This window comes from Gopherus flavomarginatus, chromosome 11 (assembly GCF_025201925.1).
Source record: "Gopherus flavomarginatus isolate rGopFla2 chromosome 11, rGopFla2.mat.asm, whole genome shotgun sequence".
Lineage (NCBI taxonomy): Eukaryota > Metazoa > Chordata > Testudines > Testudinidae > Gopherus > Gopherus flavomarginatus.
Genome location: NC_066627.1, coordinates 31,837,447 through 31,858,007, shown reverse-complemented (window position 1 = coordinate 31,858,007; position 20,561 = coordinate 31,837,447). Strand labels below are relative to the sequence as shown.

At 53.7% G+C, this 20,561-nt stretch overlaps 1 protein-coding gene across 4 annotated transcripts in view; it reads right to left on the bottom strand.

Annotated features, from left to right (window-relative positions):
* PLCG1 (phospholipase C gamma 1) overlaps positions 1 to 20,561 on the bottom strand; it is a 98,124-nt gene that overhangs the window by 1,162 nt on the left and 76,401 nt on the right. Inside the window, exons 16-31 of one of the 4 annotated variants that reach the window (XM_050917275.1) lie at positions 20,092 to 20,279; positions 18,775 to 18,975; positions 18,129 to 18,248; positions 16,615 to 16,795; positions 16,081 to 16,158; positions 13,663 to 13,766; positions 12,822 to 12,918; positions 12,529 to 12,598; positions 11,852 to 12,009; positions 11,138 to 11,234; positions 9,877 to 10,101; positions 8,806 to 8,954; positions 5,474 to 5,588; positions 3,469 to 3,630; positions 2,263 to 2,351; positions 299 to 477 (exon numbers count right to left, since the gene is read on the bottom strand). In XM_050917275.1, coding sequence (XP_050773232.1) covers positions 299 to 477; positions 2,263 to 2,351; positions 3,469 to 3,630; positions 5,474 to 5,588; positions 8,806 to 8,954; positions 9,877 to 10,101; positions 11,138 to 11,234; positions 11,852 to 12,009; positions 12,529 to 12,598; positions 12,822 to 12,918; positions 13,663 to 13,766; positions 16,081 to 16,158; positions 16,615 to 16,795; positions 18,129 to 18,248; positions 18,775 to 18,975; positions 20,092 to 20,279 — 2,213 coding nt within the window. Of the gene's footprint in view, positions 1 to 298; positions 478 to 2,262; positions 2,352 to 3,468; positions 3,631 to 5,473; positions 5,589 to 8,805; positions 8,955 to 9,876; positions 10,102 to 11,137; positions 11,235 to 11,851; positions 12,010 to 12,528; positions 12,602 to 12,821; positions 12,919 to 13,662; positions 13,767 to 16,080; positions 16,159 to 16,614; positions 16,796 to 18,128; positions 18,249 to 18,774; positions 18,976 to 20,091; positions 20,280 to 20,561 lie in introns of all 4 variants that reach the window. The other 3 variants (XM_050917276.1, XM_050917273.1, XM_050917274.1) reach the window with 3 other exon arrangements.

Below are 20,561 nucleotides of genomic sequence, written 5' to 3'. Positions count from 1 at the left end.
AGGCTTGAGTGCCTCGCCATGAATGGTAGGATGTCCCCCTGCCTTAGCTCTGCCACTAAACCAAACCTCTCACTGCATCACACTGGACTCCTGGTAACTGTCTCCATGGGCTGTCGAGATCAGAGAGCTTACACTCAGACAGCATCACAGGGAGACGATAAGGAAAACTGACAACTAGGCAATAGAAGCTGCACTGATTAAAATCAAGGGTAGCTTGGATCCAAGGCCATGCTTGGTTTGCGTTACAGGAGCTCAAGGTAGAGAGAACAAGTCCCTTTCCAAAACTCCACTGCGTTACCTTCGCTCTCGGCTGTCAAAATGGTCCGCTAGCTGCTCCCGGAAATCCTCAAATGGCTGTTGGTAGCGGGCGTCGAAGGACCCTTCCCGGGCTCGGTTTGTCAGGAGCTGACTTGAAGGGTCTCCTGTCCGTTCTCGGAGGGCTGAGGCACCGAAGAGGTTAATTTCTCCATTTTCCTGCTTGAATCAGAAACAAGGGAAGTGATTTTTAAAGCACTGCACTGGGACTGCATGCACATTCTCTACCAGGGTAACAGTGCTGCAAGGAACCAGAACTGTCTGTGTAGTTATGCAAACACAAAGATGGTGTGAACAAGTCAGATGTGCAATGAGCATGCAATTGTGCGCTGATGCTCTTTAGACATCTGCCCCAGTTTTAACAGACAAACATTGGCTTTAGGGCAAGATTTCGTTTTTTAAGAGACCTTCTGCTAGAAAGGGAATTACCAACCCTTCAGGCAAAACTTGTTCATGACAGAACTACATGAACCAGCCCAACTGAGATGAGATATCAGCCTCTCTCCCTCTCCTCTCGCCCAGAGAGAGTACGTTTAGAAACCAACATCTCCTGGGCCTGGAAGCTAGAACTATACCTGCTCAGACGGGTGGTCTAGCATGAGGAGCCAATGAAAACCAAGTGCAGCACAGGCAGGTGTGGTCAAGCTCAGGAACGGCGCCAGAGTTTCTGGCGCCCTAGGCAGAATTCAGGAGTCGGCATTTTGTGCGTTCCCCACGGGGTGCGCGGGAGCTTCCAGTTCCACTCCCATCGCGCCGCCGAAGAAGGACCCTCTGCCGAAATGCCGCAGGCGACAGTGGCAGTCATTGAGCTGCTCAACTGCCTGCCGCTGTTTTCTGCGGCATGTCGGCAGAAGGTCCTTCTTCAGCGGCGCAAGGGGAGCAGAACCAGAAGCTCCCGTGCGCCCCGTGGGGGAGCGCACAAAATGCCGCCCCCCGAATCCTGGAGCCCTAGGCGACCGCCTAGGGTCGCCTAATAGAAGCGCCGGCCCTGTTCAAGCTTCATTGCCAGAGCTCTGCTCATCCCTGCCTCACCCCACTGGGATAAAACCAGCTCAGGCAATGCCCCAGAGGGGCCCACAATGTGCCATGCTTGTCTCCTGAGCAGAGGCTGCCAGTTATTCCCAGCTGTGTGGTGGGTTTCTTACAGGGAACAGCTTGGAAAAACCAAGCTGCTTTTTTGTGAGAGACTAGGGTGATGTTCTGGGCTAACGAATGACACCTCTGGAGGCTTTAGAATGGAGGAGGCCATTCAAAATCCTGCTTGTGCCACTGTGCAGCAGGTGTGGCAGAGAAAGCAGTAGGCTCTTTAACAATCGCCAAGAGGTCAGGACCTCATCTTTAAGAGCCACCCAGGAGATAGCATCTCCAGCACGGAGGGCGGGTCAGTGCTGCCTCACAGTGGGCAGTGCCACCCTGCTTCCTGGAGTGCCAAGCTGTTCAACAGAGGTTTCTCCTCCAAGCACAGACCAGACTTACCCTAGCTTAGATGGGAGATCTGATGAGATGGGAAGCTCTGGTTGTGAAGTAAGATTAGTAAGGTGGTGAGGAAACAATGAATTACAGTCTCACTTAAGAGTGTGTGTACACTGCAGTCAGAGGTGTGAGTGCAGCATGGGCAGACAAACCTGAGCTAGCTTTGATCTAGCTAGCCCAAGTGACAAGAGCAGCGAAGAGGTGACTAGCTGCTTGAGTACATAATGAGGGTGCAGGGTGGCCTTGTACATCTGTGCTGCTGCGGTTTCGCTGCTGCTATCGGAGCTAGCTAGATCAAAGCCAGTTCAGGTACATCTCCTCGTGCTGCAGTCACATCTCTCACTGCACTGCAGATTTACCCTTAGTCATCAGGGGAGCTCAAAGCCTTCTGGACCAACCAGCCCTTGGTTTCTAAGCCCAGTGTATCTGCTCTCCTGTGTTGCAGAGAAGGACGACCAAGTGGACCAGCCTTACCTTGCCAGGGAAGATCTCTATTTTAACAAGCAGGGAGGCCAACTCCAGGTTCTCGCTGTAGTTGTTCTTCAACGGCACAGCTCTGTACCCTGATACAAAGAGAGCACAACCGTTACTGAGAGAAACCCAGGGGAGGGCTGGCTAACGGGGGCCATGCACAGCACAAGTGAAGCTTCATGCACATGGCCATGCCCTACCGTGCACACACCTGCTTGCTCTAGTCAGCACAAAGCAGATGGGCCAGTTCTAACACACCTCTGTGCAGAGGAGCCAGCACTACGTCTGTGCCTACTTAATCCTTAGGTTGAGACTGTCAATGAAGCTTGAGTGGTGTAGAGGCTTCATGCTGGCCCTTGGCATATGAGGTGAAATTCATCGATTTTAGGGCCCGAAGGAACTGTCTGACCTTCTAGTGTGACCTGCACAGCACAGACCAGAGGCCCTCACCCACTATTTCCTGCATCAAGCCCATAATTGTTGTCTGAGTTACAGCATCCCTTGCAGAAAGGCATCCCCGTCTGGATTTAAAGATTGCAAGGGATGCAGAGTCTGCCATGTCCCTAGTTTCGTGGTTCCAATGGGTAAATACCTCCGTTAAATGGCCAGCTTATTTCTAGTCTGAACGTGCCTAACTTCAGCTTCCAGCCAGTGGATCTGATTAGGCATTTTCCTGCCGGATTAAAAAGCTGCCTACTACCCGAAAAGCTCTTCCCCATTTCAAGCCCTGTGAGCATGACCCAAGGCAATGATGGGTGTTTGTTGCACCCAGGCCACAGAAGTAAATTGAAGGGATGCCGGGCCTCACCCTTCCCCCATTGCCCTCCTGAACCCAGAAACCAAATAACTGTTACATCCCTAAAGGGAGCAGGGCACCAGCAGAGCCCTCCACACAATATGCAGTTAAGAGGCTAGGAGAGCAAAGCTCTCTCTGTTGGTTGCATCCCAGTTGCAGCAGAATCCTAGTGGTTTCCTATGTAGGAGGGTTTGGATGCAACCCAGAAAGCGGGTGAGTTGATGGACCTGGAGCAAAGACCGTGGGCCTATGCCATCCCCAGATGGTGACTAGGGGTCTTAGGGACAGAGGGGCAGATCAGACGGGATGTGAGCCCTGTGTTCTGCCATGCTGCCGACCCACCCTGAGACAGGTTCTCCTGCCACAAAGTCTGCGTGACAGCGGGAAGGGCACACAAGCGCGTGCAGCTTTACCTGTCTTCAGGCCTTTCACTGGGAACGTGGCCTGCGCCAAGAAATTCTCATCACTGAACATGTCCTCCTCATATACCACAAAGCGCAGGAAGGCGAAGTCGGGGTTGCTGACCTGGAAATTGAAGGTCTTCTGCGACCAGAGGGGGTTCAGGCCATTGTCCGCTATTTAAAAGAACAATCATACCATCAAACACCAGCCCCAACATTCCCTTTGCTGCAGGATGGAGCTTCCCCACGGCTTCTCCCCATTTGATTTCTCAGAAAAATTTACTTGAAGTCTGGCTCATTTAGTGTCTGGAGTGAACGCTGGAAACTGTTCCCTTCCAGAAATCTTGTTTCCTTCGGCACCTACAAATCTAACAACAATTGTCCAGGAGCTCTGGGCTTTGACCTCTCTATTTGTACAGCACCTAGCGCAACAGAGTCTTTGCTCAGAACTGAGACTTCTAGGTACCACGACAATACAGCTTTCCTTTCCAGCTGGCCTTGCAGTTAGCTCCTACCTGTATATTCAGGACATGAAATCAAAACATAAGAAATAACAACCAGTCACCTTTGCTTGTAGAGTAGCCTCAAAAGAAAGTAGCCAGCAGCAGAAGAGAGGTTCTCAAAGCTATTTATGAGCATTCATTAATCAATCTGCTCAGTCATGCAGCTCAGCATTATAAACCTCAGAGAGGGAAACTGAGGCACAGAGAGCTCAAGTGATTTGCCCCCTTTCATGCCTCAAGTCCATGGTACAACAGGGAGTGAACCCAGGACAGTGGACACCCACTCCCCTGCCGTAATGGTTAAACCAACATTCCTTCACACATCCTTCGATGTTATGGCACAAAGTTCAAAACCCTGCCACTGTGCCTTGGAGTGAGACTAGTCCAGCAAACTTGCCATTCAACCCTCAGTTCTACATGAGCTACAAATGGCAAATCATTCAAAGAGTCTCCGAGCAGCCCAGCATGCTTTGAGGTGAGGAAGAATTCTTGTAACTCTTCCCTCAGGAGAACAAGCGCCTGCAATGTGGCATGGTTACACTCTCTGGAGGGACAATGTCAACTGGAATTCTTTAATGTTGGCCCCTTAAAAATATATCCATTTTCTGACAGTGCCCCCCCCTTTAAATAGCAAGTACTTGAATTAAAAGATATCCCTTCAAAGGGAACATAGATAAGGATTTCTGCTCCTCTGACGGAGGTTTCTTCGGATCTTTTTAGCCAGAGGGGAAAGTGAGTAGCAGTGAATTTCATCCCAGCTGTCTATAGAGGGGAAAACCATGAAAATGACTATCCCCGAGATGCTGTCAAATACCCAGAGGAAACACATTGAAACAACAGAGAAATTGTGGGGAGAGGGGGAGGGTGTTGCTAGCTTCTTTCATTTACAGTCTTGGTCTCTAGAGGAACTGTGGTGTTTGCAGGTGGAAATGTGCTTCTCACATTGACGGCCCCCATTAGCACTCAGCTCACACCACGCAGTACCGGAACAAAGCCCCTGCTTGGCTCAGTGAAGCTTTGAGCTATTTGCAGGGTGTGCAGCGCTGCTCACCACATCAAACAGCGCCCACAGTACATTCAGGACTAATGTTTAGCGTGAGCACGAGGCTTCCCAAGCCTCTCGCTGGCTCCATGCCTGCAGGCTCAAGGGTGAGAGCCGCAATAAAGTGCGTGTGGGCGGGGGGCAGGCAGAGGCAGCTAACATGAGGCAAGATCCTGGTGAAGAGTGGCAGGTCTATGTACAGACTGTGGAGAAGCCTAGCCTAACTCCTGTTAAAACTACCAAGTGCTGGGTCTTCCCGAGGAATTTCCCCCATGTTCGCTGACACACTATTTTCCCCTAGTGAGGATGCATGCCCAAGTGTCAAATCACACACCAGGATCAATGGGAAGGGAAACTGTTTACAAACAGGGCAAAGCACATTCTACCAGGGGCTCCCTTTTCGCTGGCACAAACTGCACCCGAGACGTTTTTCGCCCATGGCTCCATTGGGAAAGCCAACCCCGGTACTCACCCACGATCTCCGTCTTCTGTTTGGCATTGTCGTACTCCGCTCCAGACACCTCGACCTCCACAAATGGGCAAACGATCCCCCTCCCGTTTTTGGGAAGATGTCGTGCCCCAAGGATCTAGAAAAAGGAAGAAAGCATTTGTGATAATGATGAGAATGGAAAATTGCCTTCTGACCTGTGAATTTTCTAACACCCACCCTGTCTGACAATCTGTACTGCAGGGTGCTCCCCCTCCTACTGCAAGCAGGAAGCAGAACCAAGATTGACAGCCAGCCCAGAGGCAGGACCACCCTCTGCAGAACCCCAGAATGACAGCTTCCAAAGCTGAACATTATTAATTGCATATACCATTATGTCACCTATCATGGGAACCTGTAACAGAGCCCTAGGGAATAGACCAATATTCCCTTATGCAAACATGCATGTTCCATGCTAATGTGGAAAAACAGAGAACAGAAGCATCAACTTGAATTCTCGAAGTGAATCCTTCTCCAGGTGGGCCAGATTGTCAAACAGGGAAAGTGTTAGAAGGAAAATTTACAAGTAAGAAGGAATGTTTCCCCTCTTCTTCCTCACCCCTCTGTTCAACACACTGCATTGTGGGATGTGCTAAGTAGTTCTCAGCCCTAGGCTGAGAGGATTAAAACAACGTGCTGAGCCTGGATTACTACTGGGGACGCACATTCAGAAGTACCCTGGTCCCGAAGCCGCATCTGAAGAAGAAAGGACATCACCATCGTAGTGTTTTGTGAATGCTGATGGCCATGTAGCTGCCTGCCAGACCTTTCTGCCCAAGAGGTCGCTGAACCCCTTCAGGAGCGGACTCTAATGCTGTCTGGTGGACTCACTCCAGAGGCTCTATCGTCTTCGACAATATATGCCTTGTTTGTCGTGGAGGAGTTAGAGCCTCTTTCCCTTTGGCAGTGATACAAGACGAAAGGTGCTGTGGACCGTCGACATGGCTCCATGTGCTTGAGGAAGATTTTGAGTGCTCTCCTGACCTCCAATATAGGCCATTCAGTCTCCTAGGGATGCTTGGTATTGGGGCAGAAAGACAGCAATCTGCGGGAAACTTGGGGGTTCTCCAGTGGAATGGCCCTGGCTCCAGGCTGGCTGTCCAGTGCTGCCCTGCCTCCAACCCGCAGGGAGAGGGGCACAGTATGACCGTTTGACATGGAGGGGGTAGGAATAAATGGATTGGCGTGGAGTGGGGAGAGAACAACTCTGTTCCCTTGCACATCTCGCTCAGGATCACAGCAAACTTTACTGAATACAACATCCCTGAACAGCAGGATTAGCCCTATTGCCAGTCCAGAAGACATATACCCGTTACACACACTGGGGAGAATGTGGCACATGGGCTAAAGTCACGCAGAGAGCCAAGGACACAACCCAAGTGTCTCGCCTCCCAGCCCCATTCACTGAACCCACACGTCCTTCCTTTTCCATTCGACTGCTTGGCTTCATCCTGTATTAGCCAATTCAGAACCACCAGCTTGGAGTGGATGACCAAGGCCCCCTTACTGGGGAAGCCATCGTGCCTTACCGGTACAACAGATTGAAGGCAACCTTTCCCCAGTGCACCTGACCCGTACAGCAGTAACTATCCCCCAGGAAGGGAAACTCCTTTTAGACCCCACATGGCATCAGGAGGTCTTTGCTAGGGAATGATGTAATATTATTATAGCTAAATCCTTAAGGACAAAGGACACGGTGTCAGATGCCTTCACCCTGTAATAGGCCATCATCAGCTCAGGCAGCACGCAGGGAGGGATACCATCATTGAAGCCATGCCTGAGGTGAGCCCACCTTCCCTGTGAATAGATCTCTTGCTGGCTCTGAGGGACAGTAGACCTGTTAACTCCTGTGGGCATCAAACCCTCCGGGACCCAGCTTCTCTTCAGCCCCAAGGGGAATCCTCTCACTACCATGAAATGCCTGAGAAAGTGAAATTGGTACCACCGCTCACCCTCAACATGTCTGATCCCTGCTGGGCCTCAGACCTGCCCCAGGGAGTAGCTGGGCCAGTGAGTTAACAGGCGCCACTCTGTGCCTCAGTTTCCCCACCTACAATGGGGATAACGATACCGACCTCCTTCATAAAATGCTTTGAGAGCTACAGAAGGCTAGCACTACAGAATGTGGGAATGGGGGGTATTACTGCAGACAGGTCACTGCACTTCCAGGAGGGCTGCCTATGCTAGCATCAGACTGCCGTTAAGAGAGCAGGGGTAAAAATCCTGGCCCCAATGGAGTCAATAGCAAAATCTCATTGACTGATTTCAATGGGGCTAGGATTACACCCCAGATGTTAAAACCACTAGGGTGTGTGACTCCAACACTTCGCAGGAAGGCAGCTGGAATTTAGCCCTAAATTCTTTGAGTCCCTGCTCTCTGACAAGCTGCCTCTCCCCCCACCCCCCGTGCTATACCCTGGCAGTAGAGATCAGCTGAGCCCTGCGTGCCTCCCTTGATCTTTGTTAACCTTCAGGTCACACCACGAAGCTAGTCTACTTCCCCAGGCTCGCAGGGGGCTTCAACTGAGGGGAAGGGAAAAGCTTGCTTCAGGTTGCTTGGGAAGATCTTTATAGCAAGGGGAATCAGTTCAAGTCTTGCACTACAATTTTTGCAGGCCTGGAGCAAGGGGCTATTGTGTTTTAAATCAACCTTAATGAACCACCTGAGAGAGCACCACTTTGGCTGCAAGTCGTGTGTGCGCGCATGCGTTTTCCCTCCCTCACATACACTTATAATTGAAGCCAGAATCGCACTGGTGATTGGACAGCAGCTGTCCCAGGAGTATGTGGTCCTGCGGGGGCAGAGCACCACCTGCTGGTGACAGAAGATGGTCATTTTTCTCCTCTCCTCCTCCCTGACAGTTCCAGGGGGTGTTTCATCCTCTTCTGTCTTATGCTTCCAAGCAGATTCCTGCCACTAGACTCAAGGCAGCATACCGCATCTGGGCTTGGTTCTGGGTCAAGCATTGTTGAGTATTAATGCGGGTATTAACGGGGCCAGGACAAAGCATCCCCAATAATTCTGAGTGAGAAGATGCCAGAGGGTGACAGGCCTAGGGGAGGAACATAATTCTCTACCAGTGTCCCCAGGTAGGACTAAAAGGGCTGATTCCACATGCCTCTCCCACACAGTCAGCCAGGCCCCTCACCTCCCAGCAAGGGCTCAGACAAACCAGGAACAGAGCTGTTGGCAGATGTCCTCTGCTCCCCCCACACAATAGGGGTGGGGCACTCAAGGGGATCGCAGCAGGGACAGCCATTCCCTTTGTAAGGGGAAAGGTAACCAGGTGATGGCAGGGCTGCAGGCCAGTACAAACCTCGATGGAGATTGAGAGCGGCTCCAGCCCGCGCACCGTGCTCTTGTCAAAGGGGTCGAAGAGGTCATCCCGCATGTTGGCCGGCTGCAACACGTACCCACACTGGCCGCCAGACATGAACAGGGCCTGGTTCATCTGCATGGGCTTGTCTGAGAAAGACAGGCAGGGAGTGATCGCTTCAACACAGGCTGGCAGTCACGATGAGAGAAGTTACTGGAGTGCACAATTCATTGTCCTGGCACCGGGACAGGCTCTGTCTCTACAGGGCACTGTATGGCATGTCACCCAGCCTAGGACCTTCTCCACCTCTTCCTTTCCCAGGCATGGTACATCACACAGAGTTTGCCCCAATGTCCAGTTTCCCCTGTTTAACTCCATCCCGTTCCTGCCGGGTATCCCCTCCTGTAGCACCCTAGCGCAGTGGTTCCTAACCTGTAGGCCGCAGACCCCTGGGGGTCCACAGATGATGTCTAAGGTTTCCAAAGGGCAGCACCTCCATTTGAAATTATTTAGGGGCCTGCAAAATGAAAAAAGGTTGAGAACCACTGCCCTAGAGGATCCCCTGCCACCCCCTAAATACCTATAGGCTTCCACCTCCAGTGCACCCATTGCGACGCAGGCCCTCACTCATTCCATCTCTCCCCATCGGTCTGTCCTTGCAGCCCTCTGCATTTCTGTTGCTGTTCCCTATGCAGGGGATCAGTGTCCCTCCAGTAACTTGGGGCCTGGGACCGAGGGCCAGGATCGCATGCTGTGCTAGAGAGGGAGGTTCTCTGCCCCCGGGAGGAATGAAGCCCCTCTGCCTGCAATGGAATGGGCCAGATGGGCTGCAAGTGGAGTCTCACCTACACCAGGCTCAGGTGTCAGCGATCGCAGGGGGCATTGCGTGCTAGTGACGCTGTGTGTCCTGAAGCGCTTATGGGAGGGGCAAGTGGCTGGGTGGGACTGACCTTTGACACAGGGATCAGGCTGTGACTCCTCAGGGAGGGGGGTTTGGCAGGGCACCTTTAACTGGGAGCTCTGTGTGGCACCCAAGCTATGCCTCCCTCCCTCCCAGCAGGCAGGTCTCACCTGGGGTCTGGAAGTTGAGCGCCACGAGCTGGCTGCCACAGATCCACATGGGCAGGGGGTCGTAGTTGGAGGAGTCGAGGCGCTGGCCCTTGGGGTAGATGCGGGAGAGCTGCAGCCGGTTGTACTGCAGGAACTTCTTGCCTTTGATCTTGTTGACATACTTCTCTGCCTTGGTCTCGGGGAAGGACGACATGTCCCTGTAGCAGGCCCTTTCTGTGCCAATCTCTGCCAGGAGACACGGAGCAGTCATTCATCACGCAGGAGCTCCATCGCCCCTGGACAAGGCTGGGTGAGCTGCTCCCACCTCCAAGAGATCACCAGGGTTTGCGTTCCCCTTTCCACCTGCAAGCTGACTCCCTGGCACAGGCATCTTCAGCGTGTGACTAGCAAATACCCTGCAGTTGATTGGGGTGGGGGGGACTGTCCGAATCCAAGCCCGCCCCCTGCCTAAGCTGGACCACTGCCCCCTCCTCCAGCCCCTGCTCTAGACACTCTCCTGGTCCTCCCCATGCCCTCCCTTAGGCAATCTGCGGCCACACAGCTCTTCCCTCTACTAACCCTGATCTAGATCTGAGATGCTTCTGGGCATCCTCCAGAGCCCTCCACCTGCTATCCCCCAGGGCAAGGGTTCTCAAACTGGGGGTCGGACCCCTCAGGCGGTCGCAAGGCTATTACATGAGGGGTCGCGAGCTGTCAGCCTCCACCCCAAACCCCGCTTTGCCTCCAGCATTTATAATGGTGTGAAATATATTAAAAAGGGTGTTAATTTATTGGGGGGGTGGTCATACTCAGAGGCTTGCTATGTGAAAGAAGTCGTCAGTAAAATAGTTTGAGACCCACTGCCCCAGGGCGTGTGGGCGCAGGGTGTCAGGGCAGACGGCTGAGATTGCCAGAGCCACAGTTAATTCTGAGGGGAGCTCTGTGTCTCAATATCCCCTGGGCGGCTCTGACAGCCTGGTGTGAATCCCCAGATCTGAACACACTGTTCCAGGCCAGATCCTGTTGGCAGGTGGCTGAAATCTCTCGAGAACGGCTGGCTGTGGGAGATTTCCACCACCTGGGGCTTGGAATCTTAGGAGCTTGACCTCAATTTATTTCCAATCTGGCCTTAAACCTCAAACCGCTGGTTAAATCGAATGGAGTCTGCACCCAGCATCTCAGCCCACCTCTGACAGACAGTCAGGCCAGGTTGTGCTGGGGGCATTATAATGCACCTGCAGCCTGTCTGCTGCGTACCGGCACACAGGGGACCTGCACTTACTCTCTTCATCAAAGGGGACGGGCCGGCAGTAGATGACAAGTTCTGATAGCTCCAAGGCGATCTTCTTCCTCCTCTCCATCATCTTCCCTTCAGAGAGCTGCCAGGAGGCAGACACAAAGTCACAAGGCTCCTATGCTAGCAGCAGCACTTGCCCAGTGGTGACCTTGGCTGCAGAGTGATCACTAGTCACTGGATCACTAGTCACTGTGACCGGAGGCTGCTGGGCTCTGCACTAGGAAACATCATGGTCCCTGAAAACCTTTGGGGGCAGAGGGGGGCTTCAAAAGCCCCTGACGTGACTTAGGAGCACAAGTCCTAGTGACAGTCAGTGGGGCCTGTGCCCTCCAATCACTATGAAAATTCATGACTACCAGTTGCCTCCATCCCACCTCCACCCCACACTGTAGGGCGCTCCCTGGCCTGCCTCCACCCACCAGAGAACTAGCCATCTACAGCGTGGAGGGGGGAGGTTACAGGTGCCCCTCCCTCCAAGCCCCTCTCTCTCTCCAAGTGAGGAGGACTTTGGTTTATTTAGCTGCTTGTTCCAGACTCTACCAGGACCTGTCCCTCTTCCCAAGGGCTGGGAGCAGAACTCTCTTTACAAGGCTCGGTGGGGACAGGCGTCTGGGCTTGAGCAGCCAGCTCTGGGAGGGCCTGGCGTCCATCCCCAAGGATGCTCGGGGCCTGTAGGGCGAGCTGGCTAACCAGACTCACTCTGGCGTCGGCAGTCTGGGCTGCCTCCCGGATCTTCTTCACCCAGTCCAGCAGGTCCTCATGTGTGTCAGCCGCCACGTCCATGGATGGGCGCGACATGGAGGCCTTGCTGATGGAGAAGACGAAGGTGCGGTTGTTCTTCCCCTCGGGGCGGATGGCTGCGACAGGAGAGGGAGGGAAGGGAAGGTCACAACCGCTCACGCAGCCAAATCCTCCGCGCTCTGGACTGCCATTAGTGAGGGTAGGGGTAGGAACGGAACAAGTGCCAGGTGGATTTCCTACGGCCAGGCCCTGAGCTGCACCCAATTCGCTGGCCTCCAGGTTTATGATGACCAGAGACGAGGCAGGGCGGGAATGGAAATGGGCCAGAGATCTAGAGGACGCTTGGGCTCGATTCCTGGCCTCACTGCCCAGAGCTGGGGGAGCAGGATCATGGCGTCCCTGAGTCCATCACTGAGCACTGTTCCTGGGCTCAAAGTGGGAGATTTCCCAAGCCCCCAGAGAAGCCGTGTACCCCAGGTGCCCAGGGGATGCAGGACGGGAGAGGAGGGGAGACATTGGGCTCCAGACACTGGAGCGGCTGTGGGCGGAGAGGGAAACCAGGCCCCTTCACGCCAGGGAGCTCCCTGCAAGACCCGCGCGTGGGTGCGAATGAGAACCCCCACCCCAGTGCTTACCTATCTGGCAGGACGGCACATCCAGGGTGCCTCCGAGCAGGACTCCCAGGGGGCTGTTCTCGTCTAGCTGCTGCTGGGAACGGATCACAGGTCTGCATGTCAGAACTGACTAGTGCAGCGGCGAGCCCACCCTACTCCCCAGAGCCACGCTAGCACCCCAACCCTGAGCATGGGGCACGTGTCCCAGCAGCTAGAGGAAGCATTCCCCTCTGGCTCAGACACAGCCACTTTCTCGCAGGCACGTCCCCACCCCACCCCCACATCCCTTCCCAGGCACTCGGAAACACGCTCACCTCCCTGTCGGGCTCCTGGCCACCGAGGCTGGCTAGTTCCTCCACGTAGTTGGAAGGAAACCACAGCTGTTTTTTGCCCCCATAATCTCCTCTCCACCTGGGAGAGACAAAGGTGCAGCCACTGTCAGAACACTCCCCAGTGGCCCCAGGGAGCCGCCCTGGAGCTCCTGGGACTTCAGAAGGACACAACCCTAAGGAGGCTCCACATCGGGAAAGGCCCAGCTCCTGAAGCCACGGTGTGGCCACAGCAGAGTCAGCAGAACCTGTCCCCTCTCACCACACTCCTGTGTGAGCCCTGCTGGCATCAGGCACAGAGGGATGCCCTCAGCCCTCCAAAAGGGTCCCAGCCCCACCGGCTGCATAACAGCTCCCACGGACTCTATTTTGAATGGCTCATTACAAGCTGATGGGCAGCGGTGGAGTTTACCCCTCTGACAGGTGGCCATTTCACAACAAGGCACTTGTCCAAGCTCATGAGTCCATCCCTCCCAACCCCCTTCCACCACCACATTTATTGTGGCCCCGCAGCTCAATTTCACTCATTACTTCTCCAGCCCCACATGCCCCTCCAAAATAGGAAGGGTTTGAGTGCTGGTGCCAGATGGACAGTCCTCGAGACCAGCGTCCTTTGCTCATCTACAGAACAAGAACAGGGCGGCAGCAAGGCCCCCTCCTCCCCAGTGGTCTCTGTGACGTTGGCAGACCCCTGGCTTCTCCTCTGAGGCTGCTGGCTTTTGGGACCTGTCTTCTAGGATGGGTGCAAGGTCACCACGCTCATCCTCTGGCATCCACCATCCATGGAGGGCAGACACCGGAAATGGGTGGGGTGGGGGTTGCTCACCAGCCTCCTTCCTGCTTCTCCACATTCTGGATGATGGCGTTCTTCATGAAGGTTAGCTCGTCTTCCCGCTGCGCCTTGTAGTCGAACAGGGCCTTGACGGCGCACTGCAAAAACAACAGAGGGCCACCAGGCATGAGGCTGGGCAGCTGACACCAAGGCCAGCATGAGGCCTCCTTCCTTCAAGAGCTCCTCTTTCACTAGCCATGGCAGGTATGATCATATGGTAACACAGAACCTATGCACAACCACTCACAGGCAGGGCTTGCTTGCCTAAGGGCACCCCCCCATTCGGGATGTCCACCAAGAGCCAGATCTAGCAACCATCGCAGAACAACGTGCAACCCACTGCTGAGTGTGTGTTACTGGTACCGAGCTGTGCCAGTGTATAGAGGCTACACATCTGTTAGGGAACCAGGGCTCCTTAGCTCAAGCTCTAGCAGCTTTTAGCTCTGGAGGACCCTGGTTTTACCTCTGATGTGCTGGCCAAGATGGCAGCCATCACAAATGCAAGAGCCATTGATTTTCCTTAGCGTGTCTCTTCCTGGTTTGGTGTTGCATTTTGTTTCTCTGTCATCCCTGTGCCTGGCTGCTATAAAGATGAGTAAAGGAAATGTTGCTGCCCCGCCCAGCTTGATGGCACTATTGGACCAAGCAATGACAGATATGGGTCACCGCCATCGTGGTTTTGTACATGGCTTGTGTGCAATTGGGCACCCAGTCTCCCTGCACAATCAGATCAGGAGACGTCACGTCCAAATGGACCTTTACACGGTCAAACGGCCAGACATGCCGTGGCCCACGACACACATAAAAATGCAGTCTGCACTAAGGCTTTGTAACAGTGCTTTGCAGATGAGACACAAATGATACAAACTTACATGCAGATTTTAGAGAGGGGAAAAAACCAAAACAGGAACCCAATGTGTGGTTTGTTTCCTTTATCTTACTGCTAGGAACCCCATGAAAAGAAATACAGGAGATTCCACTTACTAGCATCCCCCCTGGGTTTCCCGCAAAAGGTTGCCATTATCCGGCAGTTGCTAATGAGCGGAAGGCAGGTGCATGAGGCAGCAGCCAGGGAAGGAAATGCTGGGAGGTACCTTTCCTGGCTGCAGCCCTGCCTGCTGGCAGGACAGCAGCAGGAAGGGGGTGGGGGGCACTGGAGGGTTGTTGGGCTGCACCGTACCTCTTCCTGAGCTCTCCAGAGGCTGAGGCTCTGCTACTCCCAGCGTTTCCTTCCCTGTGTGCAGTCCCCTAGCAAGGTGCAGCCTGGAAAGCACAGATAGATCATACAGTCCCAGCTGCTGGCCCCTTCCAGCTACTGCCCTGCCCACAGCCCCTCACCTCCTGTGCAGTCCCTGTGTGCAGGCAGGTTTCAAGGGCTGCAGACAGGGAACGCGCATCTCAGCAATTCCTTCCCTGTCTGCAGCGGGGTCTTTTCTTAAAAACAAACAAACGAAATTGCTAGGATGTGGCATGCCTGTTGCCAATATTCAAACCCCATTAATAGTGAGGTTCCCAGAAAAATGTTGCCATTAACTGGAAGTTGCTAATATGAATATCTTGATTGTTATGAAGTGGAATCTACAGTACATAAAAATTCCAGAGGACAGCAAGTGGGAGATCACGCCCCTCCAGAAGTTGCCAGCAGGGGGAGTCAGAACAAATCATTTGAACCCAGGCACCCTGTTCTGACCACCAGGAGAAAAGCAGATCCTTCCTTCTGCTGGAGGCTCGACTGGTGGGGACTGAAGTGCCCTCATGGAGATCTCAGAGACAGCCCTCTGAAACACAGGGGCTGCCAAAAGCACTGCAGACCCTGGAGCCAGCACTGCCACCGGGGGCTATTTGATCTCATTGCACTTTTGCATGAAGGCTGCAGAATAGACAAACAGACCCTGGGGACGCACGCTGAGGGAACCATGCTCAGGCGACTTTCTCGGCAATACAGTAACAGACCCGACCTTAGAACAGCATCAAACCCATGCACGCACACGCACTCTAGCGACGGGCTGGGACGAAGCCAGGAAACCCTCCCACCATCCCTCTGAACTCTCTATGAGAGCAACAGAGGGGCCAGGAATCAGGCACAGCAGCATGGACTCCTGTCTAGGTAGCAGGCGTTTGGGGCCAGGCGGGGGGCAGTGGGACAGGTTCCTCCAAAGTGTCCTCACTCAGCCCAGCCCTCCAGCCACCTGAAACTCCTCTTTTCCCCTCAGCAAAGGTCTGGCCTGTGGCGGTGGAGACAGCTCCAGGGGCAAGCAGAATGGCAGTGGTGGGAGAAGGGGGACAGAACTGGGAGTGAGGGGGAGGCCAAGAGCAGAGCTGGATGCTGGAGGTAGCCCGAAAGCCCCAAGGGCAGAGCTGGGCGAATGGGCCATTAAAATCGACCTGTAAAGACAAACAGCAGGAGAATACCTTGAAGGTTGGCATGGGATTGGCCTCCACATAGAATCCCGGATGGCGTCCTTCATAAAGGGCTCCATAGTCCGGCTCCTACAAAACAAAAGCACACACGCTGTCGCTTGGAACCAAGCATTTGCTACGGGGAGAACTAGCCGCTTTTCTTGCTGCCACTGGGGGAAAGGGCCACAGAAGCTACAGGTGCAGAAGGGCTCTGGCGCGTAGGAAACAGACCCTATCTAAACTAGGGTGCTGGTCACCTCCACTGCTGGCCAGAGGGTCTGCGGTGCTGAGCACCTAGACACCTCGCTGAAGCCAACGAGAGCTCAGGCAGCACGTCAGGCTGTGCATACCCAAGGTGTGTGTGTGTGAGGGGATCCCAGGTCCTCTTGCTAACTTGGCTGTGCAGGTGCCACACACTCGCTCAACCTCTGAATGGCCAGGGGCAAGCAAATGGCTTCGGACAACGCCAGCAGAGCCGAGCCCTCGCTCCAGATGGGCTGACTCCCTTCCTCCCCCAACCCGTTAACAGGCCTGCCTCGTGCTCACCGCTGTGCCAATCTTCTCCAGCGTCTCCTCATTGATGGGGTACCTCAGCTTCATCTTGCGGTAGAGCGGGTTCTTCTCGTAGTAACTGATCAGATCCACCAGGCTGTCGAACTCTGAGTTGCCCAGGAGCACGGTCTGGCCCTCCTGCAGCACTCGGCAGTGCTTGATCTTCCCTTCCGCCCTGCCAGGCCGAGACGACCAGAAACGCTGCTTGGCAAACAGCCAGAGAAAGCCCCTCCCAGGCAGCCACTTGGGAGAGTGAGACCCCAGTCCAGTCCTGACACCTTCCCTCCATGCCTGGGGCCACCCTGACTACCCAGCAGCACTGCTGAGCAGAGAACACTAGCACCCGGCCATCAATATTGAGGGAAGAGGTGCCACCACCCCAGATCACACAGGAATCGCTGTGGAGCCAGATTCCCAACACCCTGAGCTAGGGAAGATCTGAGCGAAGCACTAGGATGGCGTGTGAAGCACCAGCACATGTCAGAAGAGGGCGACACACACTCAGGGACGTGTCTAAAGCTTGCAAGGAAGCCAAATCACTATGAAACCTCCTGTAGATAAAGCACAATCCCACAGATCCTGAAGGCCGCACCCGTTAATGAGACAACACAGGGACAAGAGCTGGGGCACCCCCACGACATGGCAGGCAACTGGGGTGAACATCCCCAGAGCAGGGCAGCTTTGTGAGCCACCCGAGTCTAAATGCTCCGCCAGCAGGCATGCTCTTCTTCCCTGCAAGGTCGGGGTTGAGCAGGAACGGCCATTTGGACAGAGGGGAAGGATCTGGGCCTCCCCTGCTTGGTGCTGCAGAATCCAGTGGCCCAACTGTCTGTCTGAACCAGCACAGCCATTAGGGACACAGGGGCCCCGACGGTCCTTGTCAAATACAAAGCTTCACCACAGCAATGCAGGGACACTAAGGTGCAGATCCTCAAAAGGTAGCTAGGCACCTGTCTCCCACTGAAATCAATGGGAAGTTGCGTTATTTCCAGTCTGAATTTGTCTAGCTTCAACTTCCAGATACTGGATCGTGTTAGACCTTCCTCTGCTAGACTGGAGAGCTCATCATTAAATGATTGCTCCCCAAGTAGGTACCAAGACTGTGATCAAGTCACCCCTTAACCTTCCTTGTTAAGATGAACAGATTTAGCTCCTGGAGTCCTCACTATAAGGCATGACCGGACAAACTGCTCCCTTAATGCAAACTCGCTGGCAATTTAAAGGGGTTTATAGTGCGCTAAGCACGAGCGGGCGAGGACTTCCCCTACACCTGGGTACACGCCAAGGGAGGGGCGCAAGGCAGGGGCCATGCAGGGGAACAGTGAAGGCGCTTGAGAGCGTAAGTGGTGGAGATTCCCAAGCCAAATCCAAAGCAACACAACCCCCAGTCGCAGCATCAGTCCTGAGTGCTGAAGGCCAGGGCATAAACAAAACCTTCCCCATGAGATGGATGGATGGATGCATGAGCGCACAGATGCACATACATACTTTCCAGCCCAGGAGCTTACCGGAACGAGATCGCATAGGAGTTGGGCTCGCTCCTCTTGCGCACTAGGAAGGCTCCATCCCGCGACACCCTCATCAGCATGTGCTCGGCCTGGGCCCGGGTGAGGTTGGCGTGGTACCACCTTTGGGTAAAGACACCATGACATGAATGAGTGCTCATGTCCCAGACATATCCAGCCGAATCCGAGAACCAATCCACGGCAAGGTCCCTCTCATGACGCAATGTAACCAAATCCACTGGTAGTGGTTTCTCTACTCACGTGGGAGCACGTGACACGGACAGGAGGCAGAGAAAGGGACAGTGAGTGATTAAGGGTCATCTGGAGTGATTAAGGGTCATCCCCTCAGCAGAGACAGGCCGGGGATGAGAGGAGCGCAGACGTAGGTCAGATCTGGCCAGTAACCGTGGCAAGGGGGAGGCATCCTACAAAGCATTGCCCCTGCCCTTTCCCCCCAAATGTCACATGGCTCAGGGTCGGAAGGGCAGGACGGCAGGCTGCGGATACCACGCAGAGCATTGCCTCACACTCCAGCACAGGGGGGCACAGCAGGGCCAAAGCAAGGTAGAGAGGGGAGCGCGCTAGGAGATCACCGGGCAGCCATGTGGTTAGGAGCTCCCTCCCCTCCCACCGCCCCGCCTGCACTTACTCTTTGCTCTCGTGGGCGTTGGTCTGTGGCACAGGCTCAGTCAGCTTCATCTCAAACTCGTTGCACCTTAGAGGCACCTGCTGGTAATGGGTGATGAGGTCGTAGAGGCTGTCAAACACCAGGTTGTCGGTCAGGAAGAACTTGGGGCTGCCGGCGTCCTGCCGGGAATGGATGCGGCAATGCTGCACCTTCCCATTGCGCCTGGGTCAGAACAAGGAGAGAGAAAGACACTTGCCCTTGACTGCCTGCCCCAGGATCCAACCTGAGTGAGGACTCTGGGCAGGCGGAGAGAGAGCCATTCCCTAATGCAAATGAATTGGGCAAGATGCCACCAGGTGACTTGCTCAAGCTAATCACTAGCTGGTCATTTCTGTAAGGCTATGGCCCAGCTAAACTGGACACCAGGAGTAAAGAAATCTAGGATGCATGGCCCCCGTCGGACCAGGGATTACACTAAACAGGACAAAGGTGTAATCAATGTACACTCACACCAGAGAGGTCAGCAGCACATGGGAGAGGAAATCCAAAGACATAAGCCGATGGCTAACTACCTGAGTTAGGAAGATCATCTTCTGGGACACGTTATTCATAATTGTAATTTATGTATCGCACAGGCCAGAGAGCTGTCTCATCATAATTCCTAGTGCAGATCTTTTAAAAAAACATCCAGTTTGATTTAAAAATTGAAAGTGATGGAGAATGTACCACCACACTTGGTAAATTGTTCCAGTGGCTAGTTACTCGCACTGTTAAAAACGTACGCCTCATTTCTAGTCTGAATTTGTCTTGCTTCAATTTCCAGATACTGGATCGTGTTAGACCTTCCTCTGCTAGACTGGAAAGCCCATCACTAAATGCTTGCTCCCAAGTAGGAACTTCAAGACTGTGGTCAAATCACCTCTTAACCTTCCTTGTTAAGCTAAACAGATTGAGCTCCTGGAGTCGCTCACTATAAGACATGTTTTCGAATCCTCTAATAATTCTCAGGGCTCTTCTCTGAACCCTCTCCAATTTATTAACATTCTTCTTGAATTGTGGACACCAGAATGGACACAGTATTTATTCCAGAAGGAGTCGCACCAGTGCCAAATACAGAGATGAAATAACCTCGAGTTCTACTCAGGATTCCTGTTTTTGTATCCCAGGTAGAGAAACTGAGGCCCTGAAAAGTCAAGTAACTTGCATCAGGTTACACTGCACATCAGTGGCAGAGGAGGAATTGGACCCAGGAATCTTGGCACAGAAGTTAGAGGTCCTGATAAGGAGTTCATGGATTAACGCTACTTCAGAGCTCGTGAAAGGGTTGCAAATCCTTACCAGAAAGAGAGGGTGTAGTCTCCCACAAAGGTTTCACTCTCTCGTACTAGGAAAGACCCATCAGGGGCGCCCGTCTCTATGCAGTACTCCATCAGCAGCCTCTCTGCTATGTGGCGCCCATCACGCCCGGCCCCCAGCTTGCCATGAAACCACTTCTCAGTAGAGTGAAGTTCAGTGCTGCTGCTCACCTGGCAGGGGGCAGAGATACATCTCCCACTTCACTGAGCACCAGCACTTCAGCTGAGCTCACTGTGAAAGGGGCCTGCTGTTCTCAGAGGCAGAGGGCCTCCAGATGTGGACTGTGAGTGTTTGAATTCCCTTCCTACTAAAATAAAATCCTTTGGGACTCCAGTAATTTACCTCCATTACTGTTCAGCATAGAATGTTCCAGGGCCCAAACCATCCCCAGGGTAGTATAAATGTCATTAACCCCATTGAACAGATAGGGAAACAGAGGCACAGAGGTGTAA